Raw genomic sequence first — 21,660 nt, 5'->3', positions numbered from 1 at the left:
GTATTATGGTTTCCACTCACAATTCTACTACTTACCACACAGTGTTATTGATAGAGTTTGAATCCCCAAAGATGTGGCTGTTTCTTTGTCTGGTTAAAGAAGCTGAGCAGATATCCTGGGATCTCATGCTGCCAGTCAGAAATCTGACCCCCTCGGGAAATCAATTTATGTATGAACCAGAAGCTAGCAGGCACTACCTCACTGAGACAAATTTGTTGCACGGTATAAAATCAGATAGAAACCGTGCACTGGTGATGATGGGTTTGATGAGATGCTAGCTCTTTTTCCTTCACAGAACTGAGCACTGTCTGTTTTCTGCTGTGTAGAGGATCTCAAAGACTTTTACTTGCTGCAGTAAGACTACAAGGATGAAGCAGGAAACTCTCAGAGGTTTTCCTGCCTCCTAAGGCAGCCTGCCAGATGCAGCATGCAGATGATGAATCCAGCCACTGCAGGGAAACACCATGCTCCTGGCAGGTAGTGGTCAGGAATAATCTTTGGCAGTCACTGGCATGCAGGAACCTGAGCCATATGAGAAGGAATCCAGCAAGGCTCATTAATAAAATACCCCGCACAGGGCAATTAGCTGAAGTAGTTGGAACCCTCACAGCCAAGTACAAGTACAAAAACAGTGAGTTCAGAAGCACATTTAACAAAACAAATAATCATTATTTTGGAGAAGACAGCTCCAACTTTGGATAGAGAGCCTCAATTTGCCATGCAGAAGGGTCAATATGTAACCACACTTCCCCAAGATCTGTTTCTCTCCTTTCACTTCCCTGATTGTGGCAAGGTAGGACGGCAGGAAGTGATTTTCCATATTCCCCAAGTTATAGCCATAGGAAAGATTAAGCCTGGGTACACAAGTCGTGTCCTCTAGTAGTAGACAGGCACATGGGAATACTGCACCTGTAATATGATTGGATCAAAAACCTTTGCTACCGTTGTCTGTTATCTTACACTATTTCATACCTTGAGATAAAACTTCTGTTTCCCTTAGGTGCAGAAGAGGGTTCAAGTTATTCTGATGCTGATGCTCCTGGCACCTCACACCACTCGGTGTGTGTATCCACCATGGATGTGGGGGATGTCCTTTCTTTCCATATGCCAGCCTACAAACAGAGACCCAGAATAATTAAGACAGTGTTCGTTTTATTGTACTCAGCATGGAAACCAGAAAATGTAAAACAGCAAACATTAAATTCCTAAGGAAGTCAATCAGGCGAGTAACATTGCTTTATATCATTGTACGACTTCTTCACATGCAGACTTCTGTTGGTATGTCTCAAATAAATGCTATGGTACATCTGGAAGCCTAGAACTAGCTTTACTTTGTACAGTACATCACATTCAGTCAGTAAAACCATAAAAATAATAAAGCCACAATAATATTAGTCATCATTAGAAACACATAACTGTTTTTCTTCTTTTGCTGACTGATTTACAATCATCCTTTTTATGGTGCTTGCAACAGCCAGGAATTCAGAGTTCACTCATCTTCTCTCCCTTCAGCTCTGTATACAAGCTCCCATCCCTTTCCAGTGTGCTACTGAGACCTTAACTTCAGACCCGAGACTTGATTTTATATACCAGAAACACTCGGACTTTTTTCCCCCATTACTGAAACTTCTCAGGGCAGCATCTAAACCTGGGTTTAAAGTACTTGAAACTATTCATGTGATGTTGCTAAGAAGTATCTGACAGACTTGTATTTTGCAGCATACAACTGCTGGAGACTTTGCTGGAAGAGCTGTCATTTATTTCTACGCCAGAGGTTAACATTCTAAGCAGAAACTTAAGAAAATCTCAAAGCGACTCAGTTCATACAATTCTGTCTCCAGTGAGCTCAGATGCCTGCTGTCACCCACAGCCTTTGTGAACAAACCCATCTGTATACAGAAGCATCAGTTTCCTCAAAGCTCTGACTCTGAAGTCAGTGTGCATCCCTGCACACCCAGGCACTGTGCTTTTTGTTGACAGCCTCAACATGGAGTTTGGCTAATTGACTTTTGTTAGCTAGAGCCCCGGGAATTTATTTACGGAGACCAGATAAAACCCTCATTTCTACTCACTATTACAGAGTGATCTAAATTTGCCTTAAATTTGTGGAAAATGTTGAGCCTCCAGCATTCAATTAGAAAGGGCAAAGGGAAAAAAAACCTTAGAGTATGTATAATGCATGAGCCCTACATACGTGTACAGCTCTTTCAAACATGTACACACACATACATGAGCACATACAAGCAACACTTACAGCAAACTTTCTTAGAGGAAAAAAAAAAATATTTCCTCTCTGCATGGCTGGGATCTATCAATTTCTTCTTTAAAGAATGCTGAAGGATGAAAGATGAGTTTCACATAACAAAATCTTTATTTCCAAGATTTGATTCAAAATCCACATTATAAATGCTGTGAAAGAAGAGGTGCTCAGAAAAGAACACAACAGACCAATTATTATAGCTCGGAGATTCAAAGAAATGAATTATGTTCATTTCACTTTGGATCAATTCAGCTGCTATGCTTCTTTCTTTTAAATAGCTACACTAACTCAGGTGGGATATTGAAATTTAGGCCCCTATGAGAACATTTCAGAACATTCGAATGTACAGGACTTGATCTTCAAGCCCACTGGTGACTGCAGCACCCCGTGATTGTGGAGATACTTGCAGTGTACAGCATTTGGATAGGAATGTAAGTGCATCCATTTGAGACAACTTTGAAAACAGTGACCACTTACACAAGCATCAACCAGACGAAAAAAAATAACAACAAAAAAACAACTCTAAAAAAATAAATGAACAAAGGCTGAGATGCTACTAAAACAAAAAAGGAAAAAAAAAGGGACAGGAGGGTTTCTTTCAGAACACAGCCCTTACCTTTCTAAACGATGGAACTGAAACACTGACTGCAAGAGGCTCTATATTGCTCTAGACCTTGGAGCTTGATGAACACTTATCTCGCATTCAGAGCTGTCATCTCTATAAGCTGACTGTGAAAGGCTTACTCTGCCTTGGTAACCTTCGGCATTCATTTTTCAAGGGCGTAAAGGAAACGATACGGAACAAGACAATGAAGAATCAGCCTAACAAACTAGCAAGATTTTTAGTTTTATATTTTTACATTTATAAAAACTTTGCTAAGTAGTAAAACACTGATATGGTAAATCCCACCAAATGTCCAAAAGGAATTTTCCATCAACTTCAACATTGATTTTTATTTGCATTTCCGTTTCTAACTGTAACACTTCAAAGCAGTCATGACACTCAAGATAAAAGCCAGCATTATCTTTAGACCACGTATTTCCTTCTTCTGAATCCCTTCAAGGTATTTCTCCAAACAGCGCATTTTCCAAGCTCTTACATGGTAGTAGTGGTACTAAATGGAGCTTGTTCACCTACTGGTATCACCAGTTACTTTATAAGATCAGTTTTATTGAATCATATTTGCGTACATCTATACACATTAGCAAAATATACAGCGTTTGGAAAAATTCATTTTCCTAATAGCCATGGGACACTTAGAACATAAAAACGTGAGAGCTCAGAATGAACAAGTGGGGATAACTGCAAAAATTAAGCAAAACATTGGCTCTAAGGACACAGAAATATCTCCATGAAGAACACATATCAGCTACGCTTTAGTTTTCATTTGGTCTTTTCTTCCTCACTTTTCTCATTAATTCCTTCTTAACTGTTTCAAGGAAGGTTTCCTACCTCTGAAATGGGGAAGACAGGTATTTTCCTCCCTGTCTCCAGATCTTTCCTCACTCTGTTTTTTCTAAGCCAGCAGAGGTCAGGAGGACCAAGTCAACAGAAATGAAGCAAGACTTTGACACTTGCGCCCAAGCCAACGTGAAGCCAACAGACATCAACCAAGTGCACAGACAGTGGGAGTCATCATGGCCTCAACTGAACTCCAGGCCAGGCTGCAAACTGCCTGCAACAGGGTTCTCCTTCAATTCAGCTTTTGTATTGGAAACACTGAAACATAGAAGTAAACACTGCATCCTCAATAACTGTTCTGGTCTTGGCTCTGGCCACATCAGTCTCTCCAGAAGCTCTGACAGAGATGTTTCCTGACAATTAACTTGTTTCCCTTGTCTCATCTTCCAACAAACTGAATTTAAGAGTTACTTTAACTGGGCAGGCTGCAATACAGTTTCTCTGGTTTTTTTTTTTTTCCCCTATACAGATTCACTCTTAGGAATGACAAAGTAATTTTTGCTTTGTACCCTTTTTTAATTATCCCAAATGGATTTCCTTGGTTGTTAACTATTCAACCAACGCTCTGTGATGCTGAGTCACAGCGCAGGGAAGATGAGCAGGATGAAGGCACATGGATCATCCCCCCAAACACTCTGCCATATACTACTCCAAGCACATTTTTACTTTTGACGCTGAAACGACACCAAGAACAGTCTTTCTTGGCTGCTAAAAGACCACTCACACACAAATTTGCTAATTGCTACCCAAAACATGGTTTTGTTTTCCTTCCGATAAACATACATCATCCATCTGAGGGTTCACAGCATCATCTAGATATAGTAAGCACAAGAAACCATAAATTGCCAGTGTTAAGCTACCAGGTTGTCTACAGTCTGCCCTAGGAGGGCAAAGGAGAAGCACAAAATATTTTACATGAGATGCGCTGGTGATTATCGATTCATTTTTGTGTGTTTGTCTTGGCACATTATTGCTTGGCTTCAAATGCACGCCTGCAGGAGCTCTGCATTGCTGACATTTTGCATTTGTCTGTGCACAAGTATTTTCACAGAGTGCAAAAGCACAATGCTCGGCTGACCATCACGCTTTTTCCAGCTATGCCCATGCAGTTGTTTAGATGCATCCACTTGGTTATCTACCCAGCAACGTTTTGCTGTATGTCTGTATTGGTGAAATTTTCCTGGAAGAAAGGTTGTTGGGTAGGGAAAAGGGGTGGAGCGACTGGTGAAGACTCCTGGCTGGAAGCAGCTGCAGGGTATCCAGAGATCCAGAGATTCTTGCTGAAGAAGCGTTAACTCCAGTGCTCACACATTGCTAAGCTCAGTTCAGCCTCAGTAAAATCATTCATACCCACATTCTAGAAACATTTTGGAGTGCTTGAGCTAAAGGATAAAGTTCATGGAATTTGGTGAGTGCATGATAGCCATTTATTCTCTAGAAGAGAACATTTGCACAGGGACAGGTCAGAGCGTGTCAGATCACAGTGCTGTAATGGGAAGGGATGTGAGCTCAGTCAAGGGACACGGTTTCACAGGAGAACAGGACAGGCAGCAGCTAAAAGGGAGCAGGCAGAAGGTGAAAGTGTAAGAAGAAGCCACACAAAGCCTTGGGCCTGGACAGGAGAACAGCAAACACTGCCAAAAACTCTGTGAATCTGAGCCTGACACAGACACAACATGGTAAGAGACACTGAACTCATCAACTAACCTTGCCTAATGACGCTGCTGCTATTAATCCCACACAAAATCTCACATGAAACTCACATCTCAGACACTGCCAAGAAGGTGATGCGAACAGCAGTACTAACAAAAAGACAGAAGACTTCCCTCCTACTGGATGTGGGAAGACACTCTGATGTTGCATTTCAGATTCAACAATTCAGTGTCAAATGGGAGATGAAATAATGCACAGAAATGGAATGAGGAGGTGCCACAGAGACCCAAATATAGACCAGAGGAAAATTAGGAGTCAGTTCAGTGCCAATCCAACAGCTTTCATTGAGCAAGTTTAAAATATTGGCCGTTATAAAACCTTACAGTGTTTTACCCCATAGTTGGGGAAAAGGTGCCTCAACAGCTGCTTTGAAGTCTTGGCAGTTGAATACACTCAGAAAATCTAGTCTTCTAAATAAAAGATGACCACTTCAGGGCTACTTCACAGACAAAAAGATAAGAAAGGATACTAACATACGTAAGATCTACAGAGTAAGTCTGATGCACAGTACTACAGACAAATAAATTATCATCGTGATTTGTGAAAAATCCTGAATGGAATAAAAAATAACTCCTATTTAATTGTAGTACTCTACAGGATTACAATATCCAAATCTCCAGTGCTTTGCAGAATTGAAAACTATATTTTCTACAAACTGCAGGAGTTCCCCAGCTCCCCTGAACTCTAGTGGACAGAATAAAAAGCTGGTGGGAAACAGATCTCCCAGGCTGTGAAATATTAAGCTGAGAAATGTGAAAATGTTCATTTGAGACATTATTATATACCACACTCCTGGAGAAACAGTCACTAAGCTACCTCTTATTAGCAGGTTCTACAAGTTCTCTAATATTAGAAATACACTAAAAATTGCCTCAAGATTTCAGTACTTCTGTAAAGTAAACGTTTCAAGTTATCTATAAGGGTTTATAATATAGAGAGATTTAGCCAAAACAAGGAAAGCACAGGCTAAATAAATGGTATCAAGTTTGTGAAAGGCAGCAAGAAAAGCATCACAATAAAAAAAAAAAAAAAAAAAAAGATTCAGATAGGAACTTACAAGGAAAAATAATCAGAGCAGCATAACACACTAAACACTTGGGCTCACAGACCTAGGCTCAGCCTGCTCCTACTCTAACATATTACTACGCATCTCTGAAGAGAGCAAAAAGACCCACACCACTTTAAAAAGTGCTTTACAGGAACAGTGTTCCGAACTGCTGGAGGCTGAGAGTGACGCGTGGCTGCTGGGCTGGCACCTGGCATGCCAGGAAATCTGGCTGTGTGCGCTGTCTTGTCTAGCCCAACACGAAGGCAACGCCTGCTTGCAAGCACACTCACACCTCTCTCGTCCCCTCATCAAAATCCCATTTACTCAACTTCTTCTCCCAGAGAGAATCCTTCAGCCCCGGTCTTCATTCTTTCCTTCGTTCTCCACTTCATTGGGAAAAGAACCAGCTCTCTCAGGCTCACCTAATCTGCGCCCCACTGCATCAACAGTACGTCTGCCCAGCGATCAGCATCTATAACCTTCTCATGGACATGCCTCAGTGTAGCCAACTTAAACATGAGGAAGGTTGTGTTGCTCTACTCCAGGTGTCTACAGCTGCTAACCTTAGTTTCACCTCATCCAGCTCGCCCCAGCGTTTTCCTTTGTGTAAGACCTTGTGATGTATACCAATAATTTCTGACAATCATCCTGATAATCTCTCAGCTTCTAGGTTTATCAGAAGTTGCTGCATTCCCTGCAACAAGGTGTTAATTCATATTTGTGCTTTTGCTAAGTGCCTAGCTCTTATCTGACAGTGATTGGGATGGGGCGCCATGTGGAAATGCAGCTATGGCAGTGATGAAGGTGTGATGGAGAGAGTGTCTACTCAGAAAACAAAGGGGAATAATTTCCACTGTTGCTGCCTTGCAACCCCAATGACACAACTGAACAGCAGGACTCGAGACTCAGGGGGAGAGATTCTCGCTACCACTGCAGACATCTACCCACCCCTGTGGACCGCTTCAGTCTAACACAGATGACGGAGCGGGTCGGACACAGCAATTGGGACGCCTAAAATTCTGCAGCATGGACTGGAATACGTTATGCTGCCTCCCTTTCAGTTTCTTATTTGAGGATGTATCCGAGGAAATGGATTTCCGGTTCTGACTGTTCTGAGCCCGGATCAGTTTCTCATGTTCTCGTATCTGTCTCTGTAAGTGGTTCTGGATAGCGATTCCCAGGGACTCAGGATCGAGGGAAGCACCGTAGACCTCCCATGTCATGCCTTGCTCATCCCAGACAACATCCCTGATGTGCTTGGATTGTTTCACCTGCACTTTCGCCTCCATGGCTGGGGTGGGCTGCTTCTTGCTTTCGCCATGGTTTGGCAAGGACTGAGCTGAAGAAGGATGAGTTGTGGCATGAATCTCAGGCCTCGTCTCCTTGGCCTGAAGGCCCTGCTGCTGGGGAGCTGCCAAGGCTTCTGGGTGAGGGCTGACAGGTCCAGAGCTGCAGCCTGGCACAGCTGTCACTCCCACCTGCAGCCCGCTGGCCTCTGCAGCCTGCCTTGCCTCTCCTTGGCCTCTGCTCTGCTGCTCCCCACCTGCCTCTCCTGTGTGAGTCTTTCTGTTGATGGGCTCAGCGCTTGTGTTTACCACTCCCTGGGCATCCAGCACCATCGAGTTTTTCTCCTTTGATTTTGCTGCAGATTGAGGAATCGCCTCCACTTTACTTGCACCCTGACATTGCTCAGAGCTGCTCAGGGCTTCTTCATTCTGCTTGGTTTCACCCTGTGTGTGGCAGAGCGAAGGCAACTTGCTGCTTCCAGCTTCATGGACAAGACACTGTACCTTGTTCTCAGTTGTGGCAGCAGAAGCAGTATTTTCTTCACCAGCTGCAGGCCGATGACGGGGGCGAATGGTGAGCTGCTCGGCGGGCACTGACTTTGGCAGGGCTGCAATATCCGTTGGCAGTGCAGCATTGTCCTTACCACTACTTGTTGCATCCACAGGTGTCCCTTGGGAGGTGGCAGCTGCTAAGGACAAGGGGAGGGTGGGCTCTGCATTGTCTGCTGAAGCTGGGGACACCGCATGAGGTGAGATTCCAGGCAGCTCAGCAGGCTGGCTTTGGGCTGTAGCAGCCACAGCCATACCAACGGTTGATTTCAGCACAATACCAGGAGAACACGGAGATTTCTGTTGTGAAGAGAAGCTGTCAACAAGCTTAGAATGGCTCAGTCCCCCACTGCCTCTGTAAATGATGTGCAGTTCTTCCTTATCCTCAGGAGGAGGATTCCCTTTTAAGAAGGCAGCAAGGATGCTGGGGCTGGTGGAGGCTGATTTGCTCTCCACAGTAGCCACGGCCTGAACCTCAGCATCTCTCCATGTCCTGCTTGCTGCTTCCTGAGTTAAAGTGCTGCATTCTGACTGAACTGTCATTGTACCCGTTTCTCTGAATTTGGACAGATGGGTTGGGGCCAAGTTCCCTGGCTCAACACTGGCATCACGTACAGGATGTGTCCCCTCACGGCTGAGCTGGGTTGGCGACTGGCTGCTCTGCTCTGTCTCAGTTTGATCAGTAGGATGCAGCTGCTCAGTGCCTGCAGCCCTACTTTTTGCATCCACAGCCTCCTGCGGGTCTCTCCCAGAATCAGTGGTTGTGTCCTTTGCTGGAGAGGCAGACTGAGCACTGGCTTCTTCTGCTTTCCCACCTGTTTCCTCTCTTTGCAGAAGACTTGCCTGAGAAGCAGGATTGGACTCATTACCCCCATCTGGACTGCTTGGGGAAGAACACTGCGTTACCTGGAGCATTGGCTGCTCCTCAGCCCTCAGAACCTTCACAGCAGAGTCTTCCACCTGCACCAGGGCATTCACCTTCATCTGGCCACCCTGCATGAACTGCTGGGAGCTCTGTGGGGCTGGCATCATGTCAGGCCCGCACCCTGCTGAGCAGCCCACTGCCACCGGGGTTGGCTCTACCACTGCCTGAGGGCCCTCTGCAGCCTGGCTGGACAGCCTGGGAAGAACGCTGTCATCCTCAAGCCTCTGAGTGTCGGTATGCTTCAGGTCACAGGCGCAAGAGGCCGCAGAACCAAGTGCTGTGCAGGGGAAGCCATTGCTGGTCCTCTCTGCAGTATGAGCCTTAGGCTGCTGCTTAGCAGGTGGCAGGTCTCCCAGGTGGTCCTTATCCTCAGGAGCAGTGACCAAGGAGAGCTTGGCAGGTCCCAGGGGATGTGGTACAGTCCCCATGGACTGTGTCAGGGATGGGGCTCGCTGTCAGCTTCTCCTGGGAGCTTTCTTGCAGGGCAGTGGGTCCAACGGGCAGGCTAACAGCAGTAGTTTGCTGCACAGGAAGAGCTAACCTGTCAATGAAAGAAATGTAGTGTTAGCTGCATTCAGATTTAAGAAGAAAAAGTACAAAAAATATTTATTTGATGGCTTGGAAATAAATACTAGTAGGTAGGGAGGAAAGAAAAACACCCAATTCTGCTTTAAGGCCACATAAAAGACTCAGATTTCAAATATCTCTCAATTCTGAAGTCTGGATGTCTTCTCCAATCCATTAGGACAAGAGGGAATGGTTTCAGTACAACGAGGAAAAATTTTAAACTAAAAGAGGTGAGACATAGGTTAGGATGTTAGGAAACTGTTTCACTCAGAGGGTGGTGAGGAACTGGCACAATTTCCCAGAGAAGCTGTGGACGCCCCATACTTGGAGGTGCTCAAGGCCAGCTTGGATGGAATCCTAAGCAGCCTGAGCTGGTGAGTGGCAGCCCTAGCCATGGCAGAAGGGCTGGAATTAGGAGTGCTTTGAGGTCCTTTTCTGTAATTTTAAGACAATGCTAGGAGCAAAGAGAAAGAGGGATGGGCAGAAAGGGATGCAGAATGGATGTGGAAGTCTAAGGGAAAATACTTAGGTACAAGAGGCCACAAAATAAACTCTGAGGTAAAACCCTCTATCAATTTGTCTGTGGAATGTGAACAAGAAATACCTTGCCTGCTGTGAGCAGGTGAAGATCAGATCTGCTTCCCTGAACCCTTGGGACCTGAGCGGACTCACTCTTTGGCTGTCCATCCATGGAGTGCCCTTCCCTCCCTCCACTGTGACCACGGCAAGGCTCACACCAGGCAACAGGCCAGCACAGACTAACATGCACAGAGTTACTGTCTGGTAAAAAAGAATACAGAGAGAAGATAACCTGCTGGGTAGCACAGATGAATGAATGCCAAGAGAAGCTACTGTGCTGCTAAGCCAATGCCATAGCCAGTGAAACAGTGGGGAGGGATTTTAACCAGGTGGAGCAGAGTTGTCCAGGTTGAAATCTGGCCAGGACTGCAGAAAATCTGTCACTTCAAGCAGAGGATGACCTCAAAACGTGCTTCTTAACTGGGGGCTTCAGGAACACTCAGCATTGCCCAGCTCCGGTCCTGCTAGAAGTCCAAGTATCATTCTCTCAGAGTCTGCTGAGTGGTGGTGGATCAGCAATTAAGTCCTACTTTATTCTTATTTTAAATTGCAGGCTATCTATGCTATATCAAAAGCTCCTTTTAAATGCTTTCCTGAGCTCATGCTGTCAACAGAGCACCAGTTTGTAATTCAGAAGACACCTCAAACATTTAGTTTCGTGTTGAACAGACAGATGATGCTGGAAAAATGTGTGCCCACGTTTCTACATGCACACAGTGGGGTCTCTTTCACAAAGCGACTCGGGAGATGCCGCTGGCAGGAGCTGTGCAATTGCTTAGTACCTCCACTCACTATCTGTTGGCAATATCAGCATCAGCCCTTTCCAAAAGTCATCCCTACCTGCCTTCTCTCTGTAAACCAGAATGGCAATGCTGTAAGACACCCTAAATTTCATCACTTCAGGGTATGTCGAAAGAGCAACAAGAGAAAAGAGTTCAATGAGAGGAAAATTTAAATGAATACAGACAACCTATTTGTCCCAGTTTCAGCTAAGGCAGAGTTGATTTGTTCTTCATTGTGTCTAATATGATGCTATGTTTTGGTTTTAGAAGAAAAAGAACATCCGTAACACATCAGTGTTTTAGTTGTTGCTGAGCAGTGCTGTACAGAGCCAAAGACACTTCAGTTTTTCAGCTTCTGGTACTGTCCCATCAGAGAGGAGGGCTGAGGGGGCATAGAGAGCTGAGAGGGAACAGAATCAGGACAGCTGACCTAAACTGACCAAAGGGATATTACACATCATGTCACATCACACACACAAAAAACTTTAAAGGGTGGGGATTTCGCCAGGAGAGCATCCACTGCTTTGGAACTGGCAGGGCATTAATCTGTGGGTGGTGAGCAATCGCACTGTGCCACACTTGTTTTGTAAAATACATACGTTATCATCATTGCTATTTTTTTTTTTTTCTTTCTGTCTTAGTAAACAATTTTTATCCCATCTCACTAATTCTACTCTGTTGCTTTTTCTTCCCTCATTTTCTCCCCCATCCCACTGGGAGGAAGGGGGAGTGAGCAAATGGCTGTGTAGCACTCAGCTGCTGATGAGTTAAACAACACTATTTTTTTCCTAAGAAAAACACTGCAACTTATTACTTATTCATTAACCTTTATGTCTTCCAGATATTAATAATTTATTATTTTTATCCTGTATCTTTGGGCTCTATCCAACCACAGATGCACACAGCCTTCCAGGGAGCTGAGATCCTGCCCCTGTAGGATACCAAATGACTTAGCTGCAATCTGTGTTAGCAGCCCCATATTGCTCCAAAGTGGGTCTGCTCCAAAGCTAACACTTGCTAAGCTGTTTGAGATGTACTGAGTTTATGTAAAACAGACCGCAAAGTTGCATCCCTTTGTGACTGCCTACAAGACACGTTTGCTTCATTCTGTGCTCACTTCAGTGTCAGCCAGTGCAGTCTTGAAGAAGGAAAGCCATCCAACTTCATGCTGTTGTACCAAGACTGAATGTCGAATGACTGTGAGCAGAGCAGCAGATGGCTCAGGGCATCTTTTTTCCTAAATTCTAGTACTCTCTTCTTTCCTTTTCCAAGTGTCAGTGCAAAACAAACCAGAACATACAGTTGGGGAGGTAACATCATTTTGTTCTTAGGTCAAGAGTTTCTTTAAAACCAACTAAACAAAACCCGGGACAAAACCAAACCAGTTCTTAGGATGAGACACAGAACTAGGGGAAAAGTTTCAGAACAAATAGAGAAGGCACAGCAGATCTGTTTGGCTCTCCGCTATACAAAAATCTCAGAGAGGGGGGTACACAAAATCAAACACTCTGGATGGAAGCAAATTGCCTGCGTTCTCATATGCAAATCCTGCAGCAGCAGAGATGCCAGCACAGCTCCGTGTGCTGCAGCTAGAAGCAGCTGTAACAGGAATTCTGCATACTGGAGGTGCACTGTCTGTAACTGAAACTCACCCAGTGGGGGAATAATTCCTTATTTTTCAGTTAATTAAATCAGTTCTGACCAGAACTCGCACATGAATCCCCCATCTCTTTAGGTCTCTTCAGCAGCATCACTAGAAAGTATGTTTAAGAAAGGTTATTTTTGATGCATACATTTAAATGACTGCCACAAATGCTGATCACAAGTGATTCTGCTAGCTATCTCCAGATGTATAATGCCAAGAGGAACTTCAGCCCTAGTAAACCTACATATTTCTGGTGTGGGGTAAGAGAACATGACTCAGATATTTCACAGAACATAGGGCAGGGAGCCAGGTCATCCTCCTGGAATATACGTTATTTTATGAGAACATGGTCTTTGTAAAGACTTCCTTGTCAAAGTCATGAGAGCTTTGTTATTGCTAGACTCTTCAAGCTAGGCTGACGACAGGAACCAACAACACTGTAGTAGTATAAGTAAGTGTGGTAATTATTGTCCATATTCTTTCTCAAAATTAGTAAAAATCAAAATGTCTTACGCAAGAGAAAAAACACCAAAAGCAGACTAATTACAGACTGCCAGGAGTGAAGGACAACAGTGAGGCCTGCGGGCGCAGCGTATGCATGCTATTCCACTGCCAAAGCAGAGGATTCAAACCAACAAGCAACACTGACTGCAAGCAAATACCTAGAAGAGAACGAAATGCAAACCTCAGTAGCTAGCCAAAAAATTATGTCAAAACAAATCAAGATTGCTAGTAAATTTTGCAAGTGTTATATGCCTGACCTGGAGCAATCAACCAAAAATTTCTTTCATCAGGAAGAGGTATCAGTATCTCCACAAAGGTCAAAATCAGTTTTTAGTAATAAGAGCAGATTCCTGACGTGAATACAACTCTCCTCCACCTTGTTCATTCTGATCACATTAGTCTGTCTGATCGTGTCAATCTTATCTCAGTGTAGAATTATTCCCGACCTCTTGCAAAAAGAAGTTTTTAAACTGACAAAGTCTATGGCTTATAAGTCTGGCAGAATCTTTGTGTGGTCAGCAGAGCTCCACACATTCTTGTCACTGAACGTATCTTCTTTATCTGCTTTACACGAACAAAAAAAAAAAAATCCACACTACCAAACAAATCATCTTAAAAACTTTTCAGGCAACTTAATGTACTTATCCTCAAGCTACAATGTAAAGAAACTGCTATTTTTCTCAGTAACTCACTGCTTACATGAATATCAATAAAACCAGAAAGTCTACATATTTTCTAAAACAAAACAGAATTTTCCAAGACACTCCAGCAAAAGATTCTGCTCGCCACTTCTTTTGGAAAAAAACCTGAAAATCTACAGAAACACAAGTAAGACTACCAGCATCTCTGACTGCCCTTAATTTTAAAAATAATTTAAAAATCAATAATGAAAAGCAATCCAAGTGCAGCTCCCACACTAATCAAGTGCCTCCTTCCAAATTCTGGATTCCCATCAGATTTGCATTCACTGACACTGCACTCTTTGAGCCCTCTGTTCACCCACAGATGTTAAGAACAGAAATTTAGTTATTGCATTTCTTGTCATATGGCTTCTCAGATTATCACAGAATTATATGGGTTAAGGTTGCAGATAAACACTTGCTGTGGCAGGAATTCAGCCTCCCTTCTTGCATACTGGTTTGGGAAAAAACAACCGGTTTGGGATGTTCTAACTTGTATCAGACCACTGAATATACAGATCACGAAGCACATTCATCTAGATTTTATATGCACGTATGCACATGCATCCTTCTTAACTCTGCATCTTGTTTTCTTCCAGCTCTTTTCTCTGTTGTTCTCTGTAAAATGCTGACTTTCTCTCTTTAGTGTCGAAGGGTGTTAGTTATACAACTTCAGAAAAATTTGCTTAATGAGTTATTTTCTCCTAATTGCCACTACAAATGAAAGACAGATCAAACCAAGGATGTACTCATTAAAATATGAAAGCAATAACCCAAAGAGGTAAGATAAGATAAACACAGCTTCCATCTCTCAGCGTGCTCTGGGATACTGACAGGAGACAGGCTCTTTCCCTACAATCGTGGGGTGCAAGATGGGATGCAGACAGATAGATATATTGTGTATATGTAGTTCCCACAAGAGATGGGACTGGCATTTCAACGAGAAGGTGCTCAGCTCTCATTTTGCCACCTTTTGTCCAAGGACAAAGGCAAATGGTTAGACAAGGAAGAACTGAAGTCACATTCCCCTTCCTGCAGCTGGGGTCAGCACCTGTGTGTCACTGCAGGTGCAGCAAGACCATCACTTGTTCTGTGATCTCATTTGAGAAAGACTATCAGACTCCCACCACAGCCACAAGTGCACCATGCCCAGCACAAGGCTATCAGCAGCCATACATCAGAAAATGTGCATGAGATTCAGGCTTACCCAGGGTACCACAAAGACATGGAGGCCATTCAGATATGGTCACTGCATCCCCTTTGTGACGCTGCTGCTCCAAATGATACCCAGACCAAACCTGCAAACACAGCAGGAACCTGTGCCTGGGCAGACAGAGACGTGGATGGCAGAGGCAACAGGTTAAACACTATCAGGCTGCAACGCACTCTCTACAAGTCTACTGTTGTAGCATTTGGGCTCAGGGCTGATTATTATGGGCTTGCTGCAGTATGAAAGCCACATTAGGCCATCCCAAAGCTTTGTTCGGCTCTATCTCATCTGCCCTGAGCACAGAACAGGCAAGATCTGATAGATGGCACGTGTTCTACTTGGGCACACAATGCCACATTCTCTTAAATGTTGGTTGGGTCAGTTGTACCCTTACAGAAGGAGGAGGGAAGACAGCTTGGCACGATGGTCTTCAGAGCTGAGAAGGAGATGGATGGGAAGCCCCTGCAGACGCCTCTTAAGTCAGAAGCCTTTGGTCTGGCTGCAGCCATGTCCAAGAGCAAGGATCTGCCTACAAAGACTTGCACCTAGCCTATTTATTTTTATCTATATTAAAAAATACATTCCTAATTCATGAGTTTGTAACTCTAGGCTTTATTCTGAAAGGTTTTACTTCTTGTTCTTTTTTGGGGCAGAGGAGTTTTCTTTAGAAAAATGTCATATTCATTCTGGCCAGCCTTAAGTCCTAGCACGCAGATACACCCGATCCTTCTTACATCCTTCCAGTTCCCAGCCACCAGAAGTTTAAGGATTTTCTAAATTGACACTATTAATCAATACTGGAAATTAATGCATGCTTATTTATTATGCCCCTCTATGTATTTGGCCCAAATAAAATTCTGTGGTGATGCATATCACAGCACATAAGAATATTGTGCAAAAAATGGTGCTTTACTCGGACAAGCCCATTCATTGAAAAGCCTCTTTAACTTTGCCAAGTGCAGAAGGGCAAAGCACAGCTTAACCTGCTGCCCACAGCCTGCAAATTAAAACAGGGGTTAAGTCAGTCCTGCCAAATGCCACAGAGGTCTATGGGCCTAATCCAAAGCAACACAAACTGCATTGCATCTTCCTTCATTCCATTGAGCTGCTGGCCAAAGCTTCCAAGAGGCCACAGAAATCGTACTGGGAATGTTACAGTCTACTCAACTATATGCAAATACAATTTGAAATACAATTCCAAATCTAATATGAAATATTCACTCACACAATGCAGGTAGCGTTGTCAGATTTTGTTTCTGAGTGTAGGTATTGCTTGCTTGCTCTATAAATCTACAGTTCCCTGTACTCTCTAGACTCTTGCTGAACTCCTGGGGGTCCAGAAACCGTTGTGCCCAGCAGCCTACAGAAACAGCTCACAGTGACTGGGTCTCAAATACTCTCTGGTACATAGACAGGCAATCCTTCATGCTCACTACTATAATTTTGCTACTGAAATCATTATCCTAGTTTAGAAGCAAGCATCAGTCACAGCAGCCCAAGCATGACCTCAAGACTACCAAAGAAATCAGTATCAGAGTAAGTGGGCTGGGACTGACATAAAAGGATTGTACCCAGGAAGAGCTCAAACAGATTTGGGCACACCTCTGCTCTAAATTCCTGCCAAAGGGAGCAAATCAGTCCAAGATCTGTGGCAGTGTGAGTGCACTAAGCCCAATTCAACTCCACCATACAGCTGGCAGCAAAATAATTACTTACACTTCAATTAGAAAGATTTCCATCTAAAAGGAAGGATGACTGCAGCTCTGCTCTAAGACTTGGTGTTACAGCCCATGTCCAATCTGCACTCTGTGGGCACGATCCGACTCGCTTCTGCCAGGAGACTGAGGCAACAACCACCTTCAGCCCAGCGCACATCCACAGGGCCACAATAACAGCTGCTAGCAGCATCATGATACAGATATTCTGCATACATGTAATCTGGCTCAGAATTCATCCTGGTTTCACTTGGCTTTTAGTCTCTGTCAGCAAATAACTGCATCAGAAGATATGCAATTATGGGCTCTTTACCTCAATGATCACAACTGTAGAAGCCATACTGGCAATTCTCACTCAGTGGTCCCTAGTACTGTGCAGCGAAGCTGGGACAGCTCTTTTGTAGAGGAGCTTCTCCTGGCCACCCCTCCCCAGCCTCTCACAAAGGCAGCAGGGCGGTAGGCACCATGGCAGCACTGAGAGAATGGCCTGCTTTGTCCCAGCCTGTCCACCTTTGAGTGCTGTCCCTCTCTGTTCTGCACCTGCACATCCTCTCTCACCCCATGCGTGCCCCATGGGCAGCTTGGCTCTTGGCATGTCTCCTCCAAGGGCTATAGTACCAGGTAAAACACTTCCTTCTGGCAGGCAAGCACAAATGTAAAATTCCCTGCTGAAAAGCAAGCTTGCTACAGAGTGCCACCGAGAACCTGGCAGTCCTTCTATTTCAAGGTGAAAGGGAAGGAGAAATGGGCTTGTGAAAACAGCCAAATCAAACAGCAGCTACCCTAACTGGCAGTCAACTGTAACAGTTACATAAGCTACAGCCACGCTCTCAGCTTGTATCCTGGGTCACTCTAGAGGGGACACAAGATGTTGACAAAACCCACAGGGCTATGTGTTTTCCTTTTTTTCTTATTGCATGTTATTATGTTTAATCTCGTTATTTATCAGAGCATTTTTTGAACTTCAGTGTCTGACACTGGAGGTGACTTTTAGGGACGCGCAGCCTGACTTCAAGGGTAAGCCTTATTTCACAAGGAATGAGTGATCCTGACACGTGCAGGTGGAAGAAAGCCAGCAGCCTGCTGCCCACATCAGGCAGGTGACTCCATTTCACACAGCTCACTGTCACACTCAGCTTCTTCAGCTTACTATAGAGTAACGAGAAAACAGGTTTTTGAGGAACGCCAGGAGGGTTGTATGAACCTTTCAAACACCACTCCCATGTTTCATGTTGAAAGTGACATGACTGCCCATCATTTAAGGGGGAATTTCCGTCCTCATTTATCCTGCTATCTTTTTTCTGTTTGACAAAACCACAATGAAATCTAACCCCTCATTAACGTAGATCATACAACTGACTGCCTCTGAACACTGACCGCTGCCAAACAAAAGCTCTGTTTCTTTGAGAGGGCAGTTTAACAATAGCTAATGATAAATACCTTTTCCCTACACAGCAATACCAATGTGACTTCATTTTAAAGCAGGATGATCACCTTCAGAGGTGAAAGCGCACTGCTGGCTCAGTGCCCATGCAATTCTTGCTTTCTCTGCTAGGATTTCCAGTTAACCAGTGGCAACCAGGATGGTGTGGTTGATGTAAACATACATCTACTGGGAACTGGCCCGAAACCAAACCCACATTTTGTGCAGCCAGGAAAACATAACTACTGCTTAGCAGGCCTGTCTTGGAAAAAGGGTGGCTCTATGGAACAAAGGATGTTATCCAACACGCTTTTTGGTTTGGAACACACATTTCCTGAATTTCATGGTGACTTTCTCCTTAAGAACACTCCCCCAGCACACCGCATGCAGTGTTTACCATTGCTGTGGCAGAAGCGACCCCAGCAGTGGTGGCAGCACACTGCTTAATTAAGCTTGATTTGCTGCTGATTAACTGTATTATTGGCATCAAGAGGAGCTTATTGTGGTGCTGTGGTTATTTGCCAACATACCAACTAAGGAAATTTTGCCTTGGATGAGCTTACAGAAGCAAGAATAATATATACACGCATAATTTAAGAACCAACTATAATTTTTAACTCTTATCCCCTGAGAAATTAAGCTTTCCTCATATACCACACTATTTTATGGAGACACCAGGCTCAATATTGGAGAATAGTTCTATACGTAACAGGAGCTGGCAAAGGATATACCCATTGCTGTTTACAAGCATTATCCTAATGGAAAAGAACTACTCCAAATGGCATGTAATTAGAGAAGAAGGATGCAGACTCCATCCAGTCATTACAGTAACAGAAATTTGCTGTAGTGTGTGATTAACCTAAGAAAAGCACGATGCTGATTTCACCATATCTACTCTTGCCTCCTGGCTATAAGAACACAACTAATGTCAATAGAGAAGCTTGCAGCCGAAACAGCAATTGCTGTGGCTATTTTAAAAAGTTAAAAATATCTTCCATTCTTCCTGCCTCCACCTCCGCAGTAGCTTCCTGCTCTTCTTTGTGTTCTCACTCTACTGTGCTGCTGCCTGTCCTGATAATAAACACAGTAAAAGGAACAAAATAATCTCTGTAGTAAACCACCTCCTGCTAAACACCTTCTGAAAAATCGCAAGAGGAGACCTTGTGCTACAGCCACTTGTTGTCTGCTGTATGGAGGCTCTGCAGGAAGCCAAACAGTGGCAAGTTGGAAGCCTTTGGTACTCAGAGATAAAATCGGAGCAATTCACTGCTATCTTTTACAATGCTGGTAAATGCTCTTCTGAGGACAGTGACACAAACCCCACATCCAGCTGAGGACTGTAACCTGCTCTCCTCAGCCACATGAGCTCACAGTACAGCTCTAAGCCAGGCTGTTACATAAGAAGCTGTTGTCTCAGACTCCTTTACTTGAGGCTACGTGCCTTTTTTTTTTTTTTTTTTTTTTTTAAATTGATTCAGGTAGATTTGGAGCAAACCAGAAAATAGCAATATAGCCCCATTCATTATTATGATTTTAACCAATGAGGCACTACTGCACACAGGACATGGGAAGGCAAAGAGGTGCCAACCAAGCAGACATAGGATGACACACGCTAAATGGCACCTTGCGATGCCCGGGAAAACAACATTTGTCACATTCAGCTGATAGTCAGTGGCACCATCTTTCTTTATATCAAAAAAATGGTGGAGCAGCCTAACATCACACACAGCAGTGCATCATTAAGGGCTTCCACCTGCCTAACCCTAATGAAGATAAATGCAGGACAGGAGCGTGGTGGTAAAATCTTACACCTATAAACCACACCGCATTTTCTTCCACTTCCACCCAGAGCTGACAGCATTAAAAGGCACATCTGAGAAACCACCCAGGTTACAGCAACTTCACCACACTAGATCTGATCAAGTAAAACTGAGAGAAAAATTTTGCTCTGGCTCTTGCTTTGTGAAAATGGAGGTTTGGGTACTATTATCACCTCTATAATATAAGCCTCAAGCCTCACCTCACTAACTTAGAATCCTGAAATTCACTGTATGACCAGAGAGTTCCTCAAGACAGAGAGATCCTTAAACCTTCCCCATCTGCCATGTGGATACGCTTGAACAAAGAGTCTGCATAGTGGTTTCCGTGGATAAAGAAGCCAACTCATTCACCAAGTCAACATGACATCTTTCAGCAGCAAGAAAAGCACCAACAGCTGTGCTACACAGCAGCCTATTTTAGGAACAGCTCATTATAGTCTGTCCCACAGGTGTCCGATGGTAATAGCTGTTCAGAATTGTTCTTGCAGCCAACACAGGTGTGTAAAATTCTCTCACACTAACAATTTCAGGAATCACCCTCCTGTCTTCTATTAGAATTGTTCCCTAATAAAGGCTTATTCAAAACATGTATTTATATCCTTAGATTCAACACTCTTCCATCCTTCCAGCCCCTTTGAGGGTGGTTAAGACTGCATACAGCTTTTATACTGTGTTCTAAATGTGCATTTTCATGGGCTTACGAATAATTTCATTTTCTTCCTCTGAATTCTCAGAAGTCACAAAGTTGATAAGACAAACCCTAGTGTCTGAGACTCAGGAAACTTATCCGTATCAGAACCCAACTGAAATCAGAAATAGTTCCTTAACACAGCCAAACCCAGAAACTAGTTCAATAAAAACTCCCCTCTCAGCTGTTTTACAGTATTTCTCATTTAAACGCACTAGAAATGGAGACCCAGTGTGTCTTGCTTTGTAATTCCCTTCAAAGCTAATAATGATATCAGGAGTCAATCACTGGAGCCATACATAAACCAAAACTTTGTTTTTTGTGACTGTGGATCTCTGCAAGGACACAAGAGCTTACACAAGCTGTTACGACATTACTACTCTTGTTGTGGGCCATGAGCTTCCAGGGCTAGACATCTGGACTTGTTCTTTCTCCAGATTTGAGACAGGAGTATTTACCTTTTCATTTATCATGCGACCACAGCAACACAAACTGTGGGGGAGGCGCTGATAAAGGACATTAACTTTGACAGGAATTCTTGAATTACCATTCCTCAGGATGATTGCAAAATTACTTAATGACTATCATTAGCATTAATTGCAATGACAGCTCAAACAAGGTATATCTTGCCTGGGTTTAACAGAGCCTCAGGTTTACTGAAGCTGGAGCCTCAACTACCTGCTCAAGACCAAGTCCTGAGTAGTGGGACTGGCACTGACCATGGCACCTACCCCTCCACGTACAGTTCTACATTTCATGCTGCTGCTTCACACTGCAAGAGCAAAACATGCCTTCAAGCTTTGA

General features: G+C 43.8%; 1 protein-coding gene across 4 annotated transcripts in view; it reads right to left on the bottom strand.

The window, feature by feature from the left end:
• Positions 1–1,135: 1,135 nt before the first annotated feature.
• GPRIN3 (GPRIN family member 3) overlaps positions 1,136–21,660 on the bottom strand; it is an 80,831-nt gene continuing 60,306 nt past the window's right edge. For 3 of the 4 annotated variants that reach the window (XM_042812378.1, XM_042812377.1, XM_042812376.1), the window contains exon 2: positions 1,136–9,784. In XM_042812378.1, the coding sequence (XP_042668312.1) occupies positions 7,446–9,671 (2,226 nt within the window). In that variant the 5' untranslated portion in view covers positions 9,672–9,784 and the 3' untranslated portion in view covers positions 1,136–7,445. Of the gene's footprint in view, positions 9,785–10,414; positions 10,621–21,660 lie in introns of those variants that run through there. The other variant, XM_042812379.1, reaches the window with a different exon arrangement.

Source organism: Centrocercus urophasianus, unplaced genomic scaffold, assembly GCF_019232065.1.
Source record: "Centrocercus urophasianus isolate 14NV4802_14NV808 unplaced genomic scaffold, USGS_Curo_1.0 seq_13, whole genome shotgun sequence".
NCBI lineage: Eukaryota > Metazoa > Chordata > Aves > Galliformes > Phasianidae > Centrocercus > Centrocercus urophasianus.
This window is presented reverse-complemented; position numbering and strand designations above follow the sequence as displayed.